Genomic DNA, 19,387 nt, shown 5'->3' on the forward strand with positions numbered 1-19,387 from the left:
GATAATTTTTGAAAACCTTACTCATGGGCAGACATTTTTCCATAGTTTCTGGAAATACGACAACTGTTGGGAATAATGTTCAGAAAAAAAAGAGTAAATATGCCAAGCAAATTCTGCGTAGTATTTATTATAGTTATTCTCACTAAGCTTGTGAATTAATACGGAATACCCGTGCTGCACTTGGGCAAACACTTTTAGCTCCAAGTACAGCAATGTGTGTATTCTATTTCCTGTACAATTTCCAGCCCAACTGCAATGCAAATGCAACAAGTTTTTTTAAAGTTATTTTTTTTCTGTTTTTCCATGGCTGCAGCTGACTGCGTGTTATTTCCACAGCAAATTTGCATGCACATTTTTTAATATTTATGTTAAGATTTAAGATATTTATTCAAGATAACAATTCTAGGGTAAATACGTTGCAAAAATGACAAAGTTAACGGCAACAACAACAAAACGAGCGACCAAATCTTAATGCAACCTTGCGCAATGCCGAGGGTTGTGTCAAGTTGGACAACAACAACAACAACAACAACAACAACAAGCAGCAAGAGTTATAGCAACATATTTTGTTGTAATTTGTGGCTGCCGCATAAATTCTTGCAGCTGTTGTTGTTGTTGCTGCTGCTGTTATTTTTGTCTGTTTCGCAAAAGCAGCAACAACAACAACAACAACAAATGTGAGTCATTTACTTGTTTTTGGGCATATAATCATTTGCGTGTATGTGGAAATCAAAGATATGTTTGTTGTCGTTGCACGTTTTGGAATCGACAGCATAAAATGAAACGAAACGAAACGAAAGACTTCAATGCAAGCAACAAACTTGTTTTTATCAGCGCACATGAAAAAAAAAAGACACACACAACACAAATAGCAAAAGCAGCGCAGCAAGCAGCACGCGCCGCAGCAAGCGCAGCAGCAACAACAATCAAGCATGACAACGGAGCTTTTATCAGTTGCATTGGAAGGCGGCGCGAGCGCAAAAGCTTTTACGCTGCACTCCACCCAACGCAGCGCAGCGCAGCGCAGCGCAGCGCAGCAAAACAAATGCTGAGCAGCGAGCAGCGAGCAGCGATCGCTGAAGCTTACTCTCGCTTTTGACGCCGACGTCGCTGACCGTTCGCGTTGTTACCTGTTTATCTGGTTTTTTTTTTGTCGCAATTCAAGCTGAGCTTGAGCTTTTGCGACTTGGGGCCGCCGTCTAAACATCTTTCGGTGTGCGCGCATTTCAAGTCTTCAGTTACTCAGCGGCTTTGCTAGCGTTCAAGTCGTTGCCGTTTGCCGTTGCCGTTTGCCGTTTGCCGGGTGCGTTCAACTTAAATTAAAGCCAAGAATCTTGATTGCATATAACACACACAGTCAAAGCCGACTCGTGCCCGCTCTAAGTGTGCTGTGTGTGTGTGTGTGTGTGTGAGTGTTGTTTGTCTATGTGTTAATTTTACTATTTTGAAATGCCTGCGGTCGCCTGGCAAGCTAATATTGCTGCTGCTGTTGTTGTTGTGGTTGTTGTTGTTGTTGTTGTGTTTGCTGCTGCTGCTGCTGCTGGCGTTTGTCTTTTGCCTTTTGCCTGTTTGTGTCTTTCACAAAAAAATCGAAGCGGGCAACAAGTGTACTTACACTTGCCCACCGCGCACAGTAGTCGCATTCCAGCGCAGTAAAAGTTGCAAGCTGGCCAAGATACATAATATGCCACATCGATATGGCTAAAACAAATGCGATTACATATATATATATATATAAGTATAAATTTATATATATAAAGCTGTAGATATCATGGCGCAAGACCTTGCCAGTAGGCCCAGCCAAATGAAACCAAATGAACATGCCTATTGACTTTAAGAGCGTCGCTGCCAAAGCGGAAAATCATTAAGATACATGTGTATCTACAGTCAAACACACACACACACACGCACACACACACACACAGGCCCACATGCATTTGACGTTTAGCTGTATTTGTACGTGCATAGTTTTTATGATTACTTATGTGGAAAAAGTGAAATTTCGCTGTTGACGCCACACGAAGAAGAAGCAGCAGCAGCAGCAGCAGCAGCAGCCACTCGAAAACGAAATAAAAGCTAAACATCAAAATCAAAGTGAAGCGCGCACAACATTCGCTTTAAATAAATAAATAAATAAATACACGAGCTGACCAAAAAGCGCTGACCACATAACCAATGCCAAGCTCCCAAATATCCGTTTAATCAGAAAGAGAGCGGAAGAGCGAAAGAGAGGGAGAGAGGAGGGGAGAGAGCGTGCGCGCATGCTTATCCGGCAAAGTAAAAGCCCTTATGGCAGAGCTTGCGGGGCACCGTTAAAATGATTCATTTTGTAAAAATTGCGTGCGGTGCGACAATTGTCGCGCTCTTTGTCGTTAACAGTTAAACTTAAATAACATGTTGCGGCAACAAGCAGAAAAACTGACCTACTGCCAAGATGGAACTGGAGTTGTCACTGAGACACGCCATTGTCTAACTTAACTTAACTAAAAAAAAAAAATAACCAAAAAAAAGACAATTTTAAATCACTTTATTGTAGCTATTATCAAATGCAACAAAAACAATAGCAACAGCAAAATTAAAAAAACGAAAAACCCCAAAAAAAAAAACCAACTTTAAATAAAACAAAAATTGTCAACAGCTCGTCGCTCACTTTTTGGCCCGGCCAGTGTCAGCGGCGGCAGCAGCAACAACAAATTTGCCTCCAAAATTGGGTCAGGGTAATTGTTTACACTAAGTAGCAGCTACTGCTGCTGCTGCTGCTGCTACTGCTGCTACTGTTGTTGTTGTTGTTGTGTTTTGTGCAAGCAACATTTTAAACGCAGTGAAATTATGCGGCATCTTTGCTGCTGGCATTGACTGCAGCAAAAGTCGCTCCCGACTCTCGACTCTCGACTTTCAGCTCGATTCTCGCAGCGAGTGCAGCTAGTTAGCCACTCAGCACTTCATTTAGAAAGTAAGTTTTCTATTGAAGTTGGGTTCTGGTTAAGTGCAAAAAAGCGATTTCACGCTAAACGCCCAACAGTTGTTAATTAAAAAACCACCAGCAGCAGCAGTAGCAGCAGCAGCCGATACAATTACTAGAATCCACTAGAAATAGAAATACAAAAACAAGAGCAATAATTATGCTTAAATGCTAAACTGATTACATCAGTTGCTAATGAACATTTGCTTAGCTTAGCGCAAAGCGACTTAAGAAAGTTGGGACCGAGCAGAATTTCTAAATCAACATTTATTGCCTAGCTTAAGGCGCTGCGCTAAAACAAACAAAAGTGCGCTAGTTCTGGCTTTCTATTAAAAATTAGCGGAAATTAACAGAATATGGCTTAGACTAAGTTTAATAGATCACTTTTTCAAGCATTTTCCGATTAAGCGAAATGTTCGTGCCTCAACTCCATCAGCTTTAACCTAGCTCTTCTCTCCTTTTAATATTTAATTTGCATATTACCCTTTTCCACCCATTTCCAATTGGAGTTTGGTGAATTTGCCAGTTCCACAGCAGGAGCTACAGTCTAATCAGTCAGAACAAACAGCTTTGTACATAGATAAAGGCTGTGACAGACACAGGCTGGCTGCTATGACTGCATGCGCTCGGGAGTCTAGTTTTAAGAGCTGCAGCATGTGCAAGCTTTATCGTTATTTGAAATTCTTTTTCTGATAAGAAACAGCTGTTATCGCAGCGAGTCAGGGCCTAGCAACAACTGCAGCTATTGCTTTATATATACACCTGTATATACATATATAAACTTTCATAATGCTCTGTTATTTCTGTATAAACATTGCAGGCCATTCCACAGAATATCACCTGGCTTCGACAATCGTCTTTTTGCAATTTCTAATCAATGCGGCTAACAAAACACAATTTCTATAGATTGTAAATCATATGATATGCAGCTCGAATTGGCATTCGATAAACTCGCATAAGCCAGCTTTGAAAAAAAAACAAGGGGGACAAAAAAACAACTGTGGCCAAAAGCATTTTAAAATTCATTGGCCAAAGCAATTTGTTGGCTGATTTATGGGCTGGCTCAATGTTTGGGGCCCCGCAAATGATTATGAGCCGACTGTCAACCAAAAAGCGCACAAAATAATAATTATTAGTTAATTACTATTCAATACGCATAACGACGACTGCCAATGTGCGCACAGGTGGAGCTGGACGTGGCCCAAGTTTTTGGCTTTCTGGCGTCAATAACTGTGGATGCGCGTGTATTTGTATCTGAGCTGTGATTTTTTTTTATTTTGTATCTAACAGCGGGGGCGACCTTCAGAGCGCACAAAACTCTGTGAAATACGCGAGCGTACTCAGGTGTGTGTGCGGCTGTGTGTGTGTGTGTGTGTGTGTGTGTGAATGTTTGTGTGTGTGTGTGTCTGTCTATGGCTCAAAGTACAACCTTAAAAAAACAGTTGATATCGAGCTTATTGAAGTTAAAGATACCCTATAAAAACTATTGCTAGCTGCAGCTCTTATATTTACTAAGAAGTAGACTCCAGTTAGAGGAAGTAAAAGATACCCTGTAAAAAAGACAATCTGGTATTAGCTAAGTACTAGACTTTAATAGTGTGACATTAATTGTATTAAACACTTTTAGATACCCTGTGTAAGACTTTAAGAAACCCTAGGCCCACTCTTGCTAAGTGTGGCTCCGTTTCCTATTGTGACATAATCTGTATTCCACACTGTTAGATACCCTGTACTAAACTTTAAGATGCCCTAAACCCACTTTTGTTTTCTGTAGCTCCGGTACTAATTAAGCACTTGATTAGACTAAAAAAGAATTGCGCTCTTAAATTCTCTTAAATACTACCCTCTCAGATACCCTGCAGCTCTCATATTTACTGTCTAACAGACTGCCAGAAGCGCTATATCAAATGTTGTTGCACTCGTCTCTATACTTATTCTACATTCTACAGCTGCATACCACACGATTAGTTACCCTTCCCAAAAGTAACAGATACCCTGTAACAAATTTTCTTAACTACAACTGTTTTAGATTTCTGAGCATTGTGTCTACTGGCAACTGACTTGTTACAGTTGTAAAATACTGTTTGCTTGACTAAAATATACCCTGTATTAATCTTTGTGGACTTACTTCTTCAGCATTTACTGCACATTTTAGGATATTTCGCACCACTTGTGCTGTCTTTAGTTCTGATACTTGCAGTATACTAGACTATAGATACCCTGCAATAAGCTTATCTGGCTTAAACAAGATTTAATTTACCCTGTGCCTAATTTGGCATTCTTCAGCTATTTTACTATATGATTGGCTGTCTGAAAGATATGCTGTGCCAACTTATAGATACCCTGTAAGAAATTTTTAAAGTACAGCACAAATAAATATCGACAGTCTGATTTTCATTCAAAGCATAACTATAGGGTATGTCATGCAATAACAAAAAGTGCAGATAAAAGAAAACACAAAGTTGTGGCTTGGTAGGCGAGCATTTCCGTGACATGGTCAAGTGCTGTTTAACCGCAAATAAACAGAAACCAGCCCGACACGCAGATATGCGTTTTCCCAAAGCGTAACTGAAACGTGTCTAAAAGCCAATTGTACAATTGCCAAGCAGAGTTGGCCGCAAACAAGCTGCAGATACATTTGAACATGTATCCCAGAGATGCAATATGTTGTGTGTGCCTCGAGTTGGTTTGTGATAAGCGTTGGGCCCAGAGACGCCACCTTGACGTGGCTGTAAGAACATTTAACTGCATTCCGCTGAGTGAAAAATATCTTGATTGTTAACAACTAGATAAATTGGCAAATTGACGCACTGGCAATTAACAATTTTCGTTGTTGACTTTTCTATTGTTTCGTGCGGCGCTTGCAAATGGCCGGGCTAATAAATGTATTCATCAAAGTCAATTTTTTTGAATGTTTTATGATATGCCTGTGCCTGCAATTGTCAATAATAAAGCATTTTAAAAGCAAACAGGCAATGCTTTATAGAAATTATGGCACAACAACAACAGCAACAACAACAATAAGGCCCTGGCCTCGGTCAAGGTGTTTGCCAAAATTAAAATTAAGCTTTTTTTTTATATTTTTTAACAATTTTTTTTAATATATGCGTATGCGTATACGCTCATGTATCTCGAGCCTGGCTATTAAGACGCTCAACGTTACGGCAACAGCATTTTTTTTAATTGCCCCACCGATGTGGCTGGAAGTTGGAGTCGGAGTCAAAGTCGGAGGTTAAGCGGCGGCTTCCATGTGGACTCTATCCATGTGCCCCCGCCCCGAGTCATGTCTCAGGCCCATTGTCGACAACAACAAAGCGTTTAGCTCGAACAACTCATTTGTAAACGTTTACAACAATTGTTGAAATAGCTCTAGAAAACTATAGAAAACAATGCTTATGGCAGGCACTTTAGGCAAGAGCCAAAGATTATTGCTGACTGACAAGGTTCTTAAAACCAACAAAAATGTCGTCTGATAAATGGACTTAATGACAAAACTGAAGAAAATATAAAACAATATACATAAACAATACACAACACACAAAGCACAAGGCCAGCTCAGGCCCAGAAACGTGTCTGAGTTTGAGGTTCAGAGCGTGGCCCTCTCTGAACAAGTTAAACTTGACTGCGCTACACTTTAGACTTGTGCATATAGAACCTAAGACATCTATACAACAATAACAACAATAATAACAATAATCATCATCATCATCATCATCGACATCATCATCGTCAAAGTTCTCAAACTTTGCCCGGCAATCAACATCTCATGCATTCCTAGACTTGACTTTCATAAACCAGCCGAGTTTACGATTCATTCGTATTTTATGAAAACGAGATTTTTTTAATCGTTGTGCTATCTTTTCTTTTTTTTTTTATAATTTCTGCTTTTTTAGTTCAGAACCAGAAGGCGCATCACATTTGACAACAACATGAACGGACCCAAACACAAACTCTGCACCAAACTATCCAGCACATATCTGCGCAAATGGTGTAAGTAGATTCGAAAACAAATTTAATTTAGTCAATTTTATAAGCAAATTTCAAGGTTATGTTGAATTGCACATTAAACTGGTTTGAGCGCAGCCAACTTAATAGCCTCGCAATGTGCGGCGTTGCCAGATGGCTAAGGTTATAATTTATTAGAGGGCAAGGAAAACGATTTCTCAAAACAGCATAAATTTTAACGTTAATTTAAATTCCATTATTCATCGTTCAATAGCTTGGACAAGCAAAACGTATTTTAATTTAGATAAAAGTTATACAGTTTATTGGTCTTGCCAGCTGAATTAGCTACATTCAAAATTTTTCAGAAAGCATTTTCTTGCTCATGTAATTGTTTAACGTTGAGTAACATTCCTAAATTCCATTCCGATTAAAACCCAGATGAATTCTGTATTGTATTTGATTAAAAATCAATTGTCAACAGTTAATCACAGTCTAACAAAACATTTTTACAAAGAATCAATAAGCTGTAGAAACTTTTAGGTGCTGCCAGATGGCTTGCTATTTCAATAGCTTAAACAAATCTTGGAATCCCTCCCTTTGTATTATCAGCCAATGCTGAGTTACGTTCCTGAATGTGTTTACTCTATGCAGTTTAATTATAAAAGAGTGCAGTTTCCGTATTGAATTGAAATGCAATTCAATCAGTCACAGTCTTATAAAAGCCGTCATAGCAAAACGATTGCAATTAAAATAAAACTAATCGTAGAACTTGTGTATTAATTTCGTGATTAAACTTAAATGTTAATGTGGGTTTTATGGCTCGAACGTAACAATCAATCAATATGCAGAGCCTAAGCAAAGCTGCCGCAGCCAACTTAACAAGCTAGTGATATAATTGGGAGTTGCCAGATGTCTAAAGTTGCACTTTAAATAAAGATTAAGGCGAAAGAAATTGTAGTCAAAGAATACGTATCTTCGCATTAGCTAACGTTTAGTTACATTCCGGAAAGTTAGTTAATAGGGGTATTATTTATATAAGTGCCCAGATTAGTTCCGTATTGTATTGAAATCAAATTCAATTATTACCAAGTGAATAGCTAGACACAATCTAATGGAACACATGCCGATGGATTTGTGGTTTCCTATGACTGGTTATACTGGTATTTCAATTTCGAATTCTAATTGATTCCATGGGAGATACACACTTATTTATATAAACATATATAAACATATATATACAGGTATTTGCATACCTTGTACACTTTGAAGATGGGTTTTGTTCGGCGCTTTCTTGACATTGGGGACGCTCCGTGAAGGTCTTTTACACCAAGCTAGACAGTTATTCTGCCAGTCAGCTATATCGATGTTTACCTGGCATCAATTTTTGTTTTCACACATTCTTGATGATTCATTCGAAAAGCTATTGCGTTCTGAAATTTCGTAAATATGTAATTCGATTCGAATACGCAAGTCTAGAGTTGCAATGACAAGGATGTTGGGTAAATACAATTAATATCGAGAGCTGGACTAACAACTGGGGCCTTAAGTGTTATGTGGCAACAGAACTGGTATTTGAGTTAAGTTAAGTTAATAAATGCATTTTGATAAGTCGACTTTCAGGAAAAACTAGCCAACTATTGTGGCAAACACAAAAAAAAAAAAACAATCTTTAATTTATGTAATTATTCAATCAGATGATTAATAGCTAATTGCAGGCCGTGTTATGGTGGAATTTAATTCGATTGTATAAGTTGAATTAATTAAGAGAACAGCAGCTTAAGGTTGAAAGATCAAGCTACACGCCAGATGAGAAGCTAAGATGAGCTCGAAGACATTAACAAATGTATTAAGAAGAATCACGGAATCAACGTTTAGATAAGTTAAGGCAGATAAACTAGACTCATGTTCAATCAATCTCAGAAAGCGCGTGCTTTCGACTAAGATAACAAAACTTTCCTAGAAACTTATCTACAATCTTATCAAATATGTCGGCAAAGAAAACTAAAGAAGTTCTCATCTTCAAACTTATCGAATATATAACATAGGAAAAAAATTAAAGAAGTTATCATCTTTAAACTTATCGAATATGTCGGCAAAGACTTCAGAATCTACAGAAGTTTGAACTATCTTAGTATGAAGTATATATACAAATTCTTAACAGACATTTGGACTATAATCTATTGGACTTAAATCCGTATATATATATCTACATATCTGCAAGATCAATTAAAAGATATTGTTAATTGGATTGCTATTCAAAAGAAACTCAAAAAATGTTTTAACCCTTTCCTTAACCAATTAGCTAACTCAACTGTTTCAAAATTCGATAAGCCCTATTTAAATTTGAAATTGACTAATTCTCAGATATAAGCTTCATATTCTGTGTAATAGAATGATTCAGCTTTTAGACTATAAATAGAAATCTTCGATAACATCTGTAAGCTAATGAAAATTGTTTCTGAATCAGAAAAGTTAGCAAAGCGGCAGCTTAAAACAAGACAAACTTAAGTTTGGTCTAGACTAATTGGCTAGTTTTGTAAGAATTAGCAAAGCGGCAGCTTAAAACGAGATAAACTTCAGTTTGATTAGTTAATTAGTTAGTTTATAATAATGCATTAGGCAGATTGTGATTCATTAGAGAAAAATCGCTTAAGAGTTGTAAAGTCCAGACTTGGAACAAGCCAAGCTGTGGCTTGGCCTTGACAACCCCGCCCTTTTGATGCTCTATGATTTATTGCTAGAGTATTTCTTAGTGATTCAGCTGTGAGAAACGCATCTGTAAGATTTGATCTCATATCATTTCACAGCCATTGACTGGGGCTCAGTACGTGCATTGGCTGCATAATTCCTGACTGATTTTTGCAGATGACTCAGCTGCGGATTGTTGAGACTCGCTTTTAAAATGGAATTTGTTGTTGTTGTTGAACTTTCAGGGATTACAATTGGTATTGGGGCAGTTTTGATAATTGCCGGCGTTCTGGTTGCATGCCAATTTTCGGTGCTGATCAATGCGATCGTTGATCGCATGATCGCGCTGCGACCCGGCTCCAAGACCTTTGGCTGGTGGGCCAAGCCGCCCGTCGAGCCGCGCATCAGTTTGTACGTTTACAATGTGACAAACGCCGATGATTTTCTGAGCAACGGCTCCAGGGCCATTGTCGACGAGGTGGGACCCTATGTCTACAGGTGAGTCAGACCCCTATCAATTCCTTTCTTCCAATCCCAACTGAAATGTAATTACCGCCACCTGCAGCGAGACGTGGGAAAAGGTGAACATTGTGGAGCATGACAATGGCACGCTGAGCTACAATCTGCGCAAGATCTACAAGTTCCGCGAAGATCTGTCCGCTGGCCCCGAAGACGATGTGGTCATTGTGCCCAACATACCCATGCTGAGCGCCACCTCGCAGAGCAAGCATGCAGCCAGGTGAGCCACAATTGATCTCCATTTAAAACTTGCCCATATTTAATTAACCCTTGCTCGACAGATTTCTGCGCCTGGCCATGGCCAGCATTATGGACATACTGAAGATCAAGCCGTTTGTGCAGGTCTCTGTGGGCCAGCTGCTCTGGGGCTATGAGGATCCGCTGCTCAAGCTGGCCAAGGATGTGGTGCCCAAGGAGCAAAAGCTGCCGTACGAGGAGTTCGGCCTGCTGTACGGCAAGAATGGCACCTCATCGGATCGCGTCACCGTCTTCACGGGCACCGACAATATCAATCATTATGGCATCATTGACAAGTTCAATGGACGCACACATTTGCCGCACTGGACAACGGATGAGTGTAATCGGTTGAGTGGCACCGATGGCTCCATCTTTCCGCCGCACATCACAAAGGATCGCGTGCTGGAGGTATACGACAAGGATCTGTGCCGTTTGCTGCCGCTGGTCTTTGAGAAGGAGGTAATGACCTCCAACGAGGTGCCCGGCTATCGTTTCACCCCACCCGAGTGGGTGTTCGCCGATGTCGATAGCCATCCGGATAACATGTGCTACTGTCCGGCCGGCAAGCCCTCCTGCTCGCCCAACGGCCTCTTCAACGTGTCGCTGTGTCAATATGGTAAATGATTTAGCTGTCTTAGCTAATCAATGGCTGCTCCTAATCCTTTTCTTCGTATTTGTAGACTCGCCCATCATGCTGAGCTTCCCGCATTTCTATTTGGCCGATGATAGTCTGCGGACCCAAGTGGACGGCATTTCCCCGCCGGAGAAGGAGCAGCATCAGTTCTACTTTGATGTGCAACCCGTAAGCATCTCCTTACCATATACCACAACATTTCCAGCTAATCCCTAATCTCCTCTAGAAAATGGGCACCACTTTGAGCGTGCGCGCTCGCATCCAGATCAATTTGGCTGTCAGCCAGGTGTTCGACATCAAACAGGTGTCCAATTTTCCGGACATCATATTCCCCATTTTGTGGTTTGAGGAGGGCATCGATTCGCTGCCGGATGAGGTGACGGATTTGATGCGTTTCGCTGAAACGATTCCGCCGAAAATCCGTGTGATTCTCATACTGGTGCTGTGCGTCCTGGGCGTAATCCTGCTCCTGCTGTCCACATTCTGTTTGATACGCAATTCGCACAGGCAGAGCACGCTGCACTTGGAGGGTTCGAACTATTTGGCCACCGCCCAGGTGGACATGAACAAGAAGCAGAACAAGGACAACAATCCCAACAGTGTGCGATATTAGTGTGTTGCTCTCGTTGTTGTTCTTCGTTTGTTTGTTTGTTCGTTTGTTTGATTTTTATAAGGGGCCCCCCGTCAACGCGCGTTAAGTGTTAAAAATTGATGATGAATATGATTTTTTTTTTAACCAGGGAACGCGCTCGCGCATGCGAATTTAGTCTAGAACAAATGGAGCTGGGAAGACTTATGTGTATGTACTTATATATATATATATATATATGTATGCATATATTGTATGCATGATAGGTCCTCGTTGTAAGTACTTATTGTAATCGTTATTAAAATTTCAAGTATATTAGCTGGTAGTAGTCTGTCTACGGTCGTGATCGTCGCTATAAGTCTCAAATTTTTGTTATCATAAACCCAGCCGAGCTGCTGGCCAAATTCTATGTCACTAAAGGAAGGAAAAAAAAAATTAATGGAGAAAACCAACTAATTAAACCTGTGCATTATTAGGGCACATGACCAAATAAGTCACAAAAACTAAAACACAAATGAATAAAACAAAAAAAAAAAAAAAACACAAAAACAAATGCGAAAAAATTAAAAAAAAAAATAAAAAAAAACGATTCTCTCAAGTTCCCGTCCCTCATATAAATGTGCTTGATTAGACCAAAATTCTTTGCGAAGCGTCTCAAAGCGAACTACAGCAGAATCAATAATATTATATATCTAATATAATATAATATCTATATGTGTATGTGTGTATGTATATCGTATATCGTATCTATAATATATATCTGTCTAATGTATATGACTCTAATGTGTACAATAAATTACGCTATTATTTTAATTAGGCACTTAAAAAAAACAAACCCGAACCCAAACTTTTCCACAAATAGCCAGAATTTGCAATTGGGATCCGGTTCGAGTCGTTCCGCCCACCTTTTAGGGCGCTGCCTAATGTTCGGGGGAGTTGGTTAGGCTTTGCCAAAAATCAATTATTAATTGCTTTTATTCTACACATTAAATATGGCTACTTTATAATCGCAATTCTATATTTCATTTTGGTAACAATAAAATGGCGGCAAGTGCTTATTGCTTATTGCTTACAATTAAGTTTCTTTTCAGTACTTTGTTTTGTTGGCATCTAAAACTTTGTCAAGAAACTATCCCAACTGAGGAGTAGGAGGAGGTAGATAGCATCAATTGAATATATCGCTAGGGAGTTAAGTCTAGTAGATATCTATCTTCATATCTGTTCTATATATATCTTCATATCTGTTTTAGTAGTATCTCGTTTAAACAGAAAAGGCCTTTCTTGGACTATCTAAAGATTTTTCATTTCCTGTTATCGTAATGAAGTTCAATTTAGTTTATTGATTTATTATTGTCTTAATTTTCACGAGGTATGACACAGACATATACAATCATTATGTATCCATATACGGGTATATATATATATATACCCATAATCTGATCTAGTAGTATCTCAATCAAACAGAAAGGCCTTCAAGCGGACTATCGATGGAGCCGAATGTGGTTCTCTTTTAGCGTTCTTTGGGTTATCAAAAAACTATCCCCAAGAGACTTTATCCTTTATCGTTAGAGAGTTCGATGTAGTCTATTAATTTATTATTGTCTCAGCTTTTAGAAGGTATGAACGACACGGAGATTTAACAAAAAGAATATATCCATATCTTAGATTGCAATATTTTCATTTTAGCGTCCTTTGGGTTATCAAAAAACGAGGTTAGTCTATTAAATAATTATTGCCTCAGCTTTTATAAGGTATGAACCGCACGGACATTAAGTGTATATATATATATATATCCACATCTGATATAGGAATATCTTAATCACAATGGAACCAAATGTGCCAACATTTTCTCGACTTTGGGCTATCGAAAACCGATCCTCAAATCGCTTTATCCTTCCCCGTTACTCTCAATCCCAGAACTGTTTTCTCGGGATGCACTGAATATTTAATTGCTCAAGAGATAGAAAGTCACTTATCAGAGTACTTTGCCATCTCATGCTGAGCACACATTAAAGCGAATCAAATTCAATGCGCTCTTAAATCAAAACTGATTTGGGTTTGAATCTAAAAACAAATATTAACCTTGAATTAAGCTTAGTGCTTTTTAATTAAGCTTAATTAATTGTCATTCAATCTACGAAGTTGAGAAAACTTTGAAATTGACAAAAATTATATTGTTTTTATATGGATTTTCTTTGCATCATGGTAAATTTATGGACAGTAAAAAAATGTTATTGCTTTAAGACGAAGTTTTTTTTTGTCTTATGTTATGTAGGAAGAACAATAAGTTTAATGCGCAGTGAAAATTTTTTATTGTTTTAAGATGGAAAAAGATAAGAAGGATATGAACTTAAGAAAAGTATGAAGTTAACTAATCAAAATCTATATTGTTTTAAGGTCAAGTTAAATTTTTTCTAGGAAGAATGAGGAATGAATAATTTTTGTGCACAGTAATAAAAACCTTTTGAGCCTTAAAACTCATTTATAAATATTTATAAAATATTAAAAAAATCCTGATAAGAATGGGTCAGTCCAAGAACTTTAAATAAATAGCATATTTTAAAATAATTTCACACGTTCCTTAAAAAAATTCCACCACACAGTTAAGCACAGGGTATACGCTAGTCCGCAGTTGCCCTACTTAATCACATTCGCATATTTTTCATAGCGCAATTTTATTAGTTTTAAATTCAAATTTAATGCCAGGTCAATATTTTGGCACCCAAGAAGTGTGAAGACTTTACCTATTTGCAACGATTGGCAACGAATTCACACGCCAGACCGGATCTCTGGCCGGTCCAGACGCACCTAGACGAAGGCGAGATGTCATCATAATAACAGTTCACTGTGGTCGGGCCAGACTCGGAACACTCGAGAGGGCAAGTGCAGTCCACCAGCCGAGAGCTGATAAGCGCCGCTGTCTGTGCCTGATAAGACCGCGTCCCACTAAGCAGCCGGCCAGCCTCACACGCATTCACATGTCCAGAGCTGAAAATCTGCTGATCTGCTGATCTCCTGATCTGGTCGAGCATTGTGGAGCATTGACAGCGGAGTAGTGCTAAAAATAATGCACTTTTTTGGGGCCTGATCGGTGGCCAGGTGCATTGACTGGCTGCAGCTGCCACGCGGGAGACCCAGACCCATAAAAGTTAATCTTAAATAACATAAATTTAAATACGATTTGCGTAAATTCTATGCTCGGGTCAGGAGTTATCTTCAACCATTGCGACAGCCGCTAGCCGCCAGCAGAGCGTGTTTGGCCTCAGCTTCCACTGATAGCCTTTCTGTTATTTTGATACCCTGTACAAAGGCAAACGCCACAAATGGGTTGTATAAAGTGTGCCCTATTTGTGTTAAGAGTTGGAATGCCTCAGCTTGAAATTTGGCATGAGCTTCAAATTTGACCTCAGCCTTAGCTGATAGTCTTTCTGTTATTTTGATACCCTGTACAAAGGCAAACGCCACAAATGGGTTGTATAAAGTGTGCCCTATTTGTGTTAAGAGTTGGAAAGTAGATTTGACTAAGCTAATGGAGTTTTACTAAATTCCCAGATGAAAATAGACCTCAGCCTCAAATTTGACCTGAGCTTTAGCCGCGAGCCTTTCTGTTATTTTAATACCCTGTACAAAGACAAAGGCCCCAAATGGGCCTCAAAAGTGGGCTAATGTGTGTAAGAGTTGAAAAGTAGTTTTCAGTGTGGCAAGTAACTTCTCTTAGGTTTGGTTAAATCATAATGGAACCCATCTTTCGCTTTTAATTGTACCCCAGAATTGAGGCTAGCAAATGTTGTCTATGCCTTACATCTTAAATCAAGCTATCTTAACTTAATTGAAGTCCGGGGCCAGTAATCGATTTAAAGAAATTACTGAATTTCTATGTAAACGTCTTATATTTATAAAGCTGAAGCCTAAACAATTTGATATACCTCAGCTTTGATTGATAGATATTTTCCAGCTTTAAGTCGAATATCGCTTAAAAATGTTCAAGTATTCTTTAGCAAAATATCTTGAAATTAAATATACATTTAAATTGATATGACTGAGATTTAACCAAAGCTTCAATAATCGCTACAAATATCTTGCAGAAACTATAAGAAAATATCTAGATATTTGTTTAGCTTATAACTATAGGAGCTACGCCTAGTCAATTTGATATGCCTCACTAATACATAACAAAACCCAGCTCTGAATAATAAATATGCTCAGCTTTAAGCCGAATATCGCTTAAAATGATTCAAGAACTCTTTAGCAAAACATCTTGAAATGCAGTATACAAATATTTCATTATAACATCAAGTTCTCCCACAAATTTCTGGTAGATAACTCAAGAAACAACAGAGTTCCGTGGGAACATCTTACTAAGCTAGGGTATATGCTAGCTTGGTTCGACCGAGAACTGAATCACTTTTACTTGCTCGTTTTATTTTCTTGATATTTTTGTAGCTTCGTTTCGATTTCAAACAGGCCTAAGAGGAAGGGACCTCGCGATAAGTCATATTGTAAAGCAACAAAAAAAAAATGTTATTTAAAAATCATGGAAATACGAAAAAGCGATTAGTTATTGAAATCAAACGAATCGCGTGATTTCGCCAACGCGGACGCACAAAACCGATTCCTGCTCCGGATCCGTTTCTGATCATGGCCAACATTTGCTTCTGGTTGAAGATTGCGGCACTTGCCATCTTCTGTGTATTGAATGTATATTTGTTTCTGATCTCCTGGAGCATTAGCTATCGGGATGCGATCACCGTGGAGCAGGTGCGCTTCCGCGAACAGATGCCCACCATGGACAGCTGGGTGAATTCACCGTTTGGCAAGCTGAAGAGCTATGTGTTCAATGTGACAAACGCGGAGGAGTTTATGAGCGGACGCGACTCGCGGGTCAAGCTGCAGCAGGTGGGTCCCATTGTCTACAAGATTGTCGGCTACAACGATGTGCTCAATCGGACGGAGTCAAGTGTTACCTATCGCAAGCATCGCTATCGCCATGTGGAGTTCGTGCCCGAGGAGAGCGTCTCGCCGGACATACTCAACCAGACCATAATACAGTTCAATAGCGTCCTGATTGGCGCCGCCGCCAAATACAGTGAGCTATCCTTCTCGTGGATGGGCTTCAATCCGTTAACCATTGCCGAGCCCGTTTTTCTGCCGGGCAGTGTCTATTATTTTCTCTGGGAGTACACGCGACCCTCGCTGGAGGCCATTGGCAAGCTGATACAGCTGGACACCAACTGTGGCACGCTCTTCAATGTGAGTAGCCCAACTCCTTCTGAAAAATTCTCCCTACAAGCTCTTCCCCCCCGATTTCGCACAGGCACTCAAGGAGAAGGAGGAGGTGTATACGGTAAATATTGGACCCGAGCCGGGCATCGAGAACTTCTTTCGCATACAAAGCCTCAACGGCGAGCAGCTGATCCAGGAGCGCCTGAAACGCAGACAGTCGGAGTCCGACGAGAGCTGTCCCATCAATGTGGCTGGCAGCTTGGACAACTCCCTCTATCCGCCCTTCGTGCAGCGGGACACGCCGCTCAGCATCGTGGCCAGCGAGTCGTGTCGCATCCTCCCGCTGCACTATCAACGGGATCAGGTGCACGACGGCCTGAATGCCTATCGCTATGCCCTGCTCAAGGCCAACGAGTCGGCGCCCGCCTGCATGGACAGTACCTACGGTGTCCATCTGCCGCGCGGCATGTTCGACGTGTCCAAGTGCGTGATAAGTAAGTGCGATCCGTCCACGTTCACCTTGACGGGATTCACATTGAGTTTTGCGCTTGCAGATGATGCACCCTCGGCCTTCTCGATGCCGCATTTCTATGGCAGCAGCTACGATTGGCGCCAGCATTTCGAGGGCCTCAATCCCAATGCCGAGGAGCATGAGCCCTACCTGCTACTGGAGCCCATCATGGGCGTGCCCATCAATGAGAAGTATCGCTTTCAGTCCAATACGCCGCTGCCGAGTTTCAAAAATTTCAGCCCAAAGCTGCAAAAGCTGCGCAATATGATTCTGCCCGTCTTCTGGTACGAATTCGTAAGTAGCTGCAAATCCCTGACCTTCCCCCCGCGACACCTCTGACAATTTGTGTGCTTTAGGACATGGATCATCTGCCCGGCTATGTGCTCCTGATGCTACGCTTCAATGTCATCTGGCTGCCCAGGCTGCAGCCCGTGCTGATGGCCATGCAACTAATCCTCGCCCTCTGGTCCCTGCTCAGCCTGGTGCGACGCGTCAGCCGGAGTCGCAGCTACGGCGAGCTCTATCGCAAGCTGTGCGGCGGGCCCGATGTGCAGCTGGAGACCGTATTGAACCCGCAACCGCAACATGATCCCAAGTCTGTCAAATAGTCAGCGGCACGTGTGTATCTTATAGATACGTTTTAGGTTTAGGTACGTAGCTTTAGACACGGATCACCTCATCGGCTGTGCTTATCAGCAATAGCAATAGCAATAGCAATAGCAATAGCAATAACAATAATAATGATAATGATAATGTAATGTAATTACGCTTGGTTGCACATCGAATTTGCCTCTCATTTCACCTTATCTGTCATACTGTCAGATGGAGGGGGGGGAGTGGCGGGAGGGGGAGTGTGCTGATTGGAAGAGAAGCCTAAGCCCGAACCCTCAACACAATCTCAGGGCCTTTGGGCCGGCGACTTGACTTGACTTGAGGTCGCGGCACTTTGTTTGATTCCTAGTCCACAATTACACACAGATACACACACACACACACACACACTCATACACACTCACACTCACACACACACACATATATATATATTGGCAATGAAAACCTGCGCACGTACCACACTTAAGATCTGTCCCCAGATTTATTTTTACCTTTATCTGTTTCTGTTTTTTTTTCTGTTGTGCTTCATCAGGTTTTTGTTTTCTTTTCGTGTTTATCTGTGTTTTTTTTTCTCGTTTTCTTTCGTTTTCGGTTTTGTTTATTTTCTGTTTTCTGAACCTGAACTTTTGCACATGTTGCCCCTGCCACTGTCTGATTTCAAGGCGAGCAACCCTTTTGCATGCCCCTCCCAAAACGACATCTCTCCCTCTCCCTCTCCCTCTCGCTCTCCCTCACTCTCCCTCTCTCGCTCTCTCTTGCCATGAGATCGTCTGTTGACGTTCGCTCTCTGGCACTTTCCATTTGCATAAGCCAAATGCCGCTCTGACTGTAATATTGTAACACCCGTGTGGCAATTGGGCAACGCTTAAGCTAGCTGTACACACACACACACACATATATATACACATATATATATATATACTATGAGTGTTGGGAAACGTGAGCAGAATATTTGCAGAAATATTTCTGAATAAACGGCAAAAAAATAAATTCCAGATTTAATTTTTAAAAATGTAAAAAATAATTTTTTCCCGAACTGGTTAAAAAGCATTGGGAAAATTTCAACACATATAGAAATATATATATATTTCCCCAAAATAAATCAAGAAAAAACACAGTCCATTTAGACATTCGGTTCATGATCAAACTTTGTTATTCAAGATAGAAAATCATTAAAGGCTTTAGATTTTCCATCCAAATTTTTAAGAAAATGAGAAACAAGAATATTTTTTTATAAATTTTCTACCATTTAGATTTAAATATCTTTTAAATTTGCAAAATACATTTTTTGACTGAGATTTTTAAGCCGAATTTGCTTGAAAATGACAAACAAAAATCTTTTAAATAAAATTGTTTAAATTTGCAAAATAGTTTGATTAAATTTGTTGACTACGATTTTTTAACCGAATTTATATTAAAATGACAAATAAGATTTTGTTACCAAAATACACATCAGAAATCTTAAAA

At 40.0% G+C, this 19,387-nt stretch overlaps 1 protein-coding gene across 1 annotated transcript; it reads left to right on the forward strand.

Moving 5' to 3' along the window:
* The first annotated feature begins 1,162 nt into the window (after nt 1–1,162).
* LOC135437840 (uncharacterized) lies at nt 1,163–18,071 on the forward strand. The gene is made up of 11 exons (XM_064695915.1): nt 1,163–1,303; nt 6,856–6,952; nt 9,841–10,093; nt 10,161–10,334; nt 10,396–10,967; nt 11,032–11,153; nt 11,212–11,597; nt 16,161–16,824; nt 16,889–17,291; nt 17,352–17,602; nt 17,665–18,071. Exons 2-11 carry the CDS (start codon nt 6,892–6,894, stop codon nt 17,914–17,916), a joined length of 3,138 nt encoding a protein of 1,045 aa, XP_064551985.1. The 5' UTR covers nt 1,163–1,303; nt 6,856–6,891; the 3' UTR covers nt 17,917–18,071.
* The last annotated feature ends 1,316 nt before the right edge of the window (nt 18,072–19,387 follow it).

The sequence above is a fragment of the Drosophila montana genome, unplaced genomic scaffold (genome assembly GCF_035044405.1).
Source record: "Drosophila montana isolate Dmon_TW-CO22-7 unplaced genomic scaffold, ASM3504440v1 contig_3833_1, whole genome shotgun sequence".
Taxonomy (NCBI): Eukaryota; Metazoa; Arthropoda; class Insecta; order Diptera; family Drosophilidae; genus Drosophila; species Drosophila montana.

What these genes read in the sequence shown, in the direction of transcription:
- LOC135437840 (XM_064695915.1), top strand. Translation starts at nt 6,892, where the DNA reads ATGAACGGACCCAAACACAAACTCTGCACCAAACTATCCAGCACATAT. An exon ending in CCCAACAGTGTGCGATATTA is followed by an intron (nt 11,598 to 16,160) that starts GTGTGTTGCTCT and finishes AATCGCGTGATT; the next exon opens with TCGCCAACGCGGACGCACAA. An exon ending in ACTGTGGCACGCTCTTCAAT is followed by an intron (nt 16,825 to 16,888) that starts GTGAGTAGCCCA and finishes GATTTCGCACAG; the next exon opens with GCACTCAAGGAGAAGGAGGA.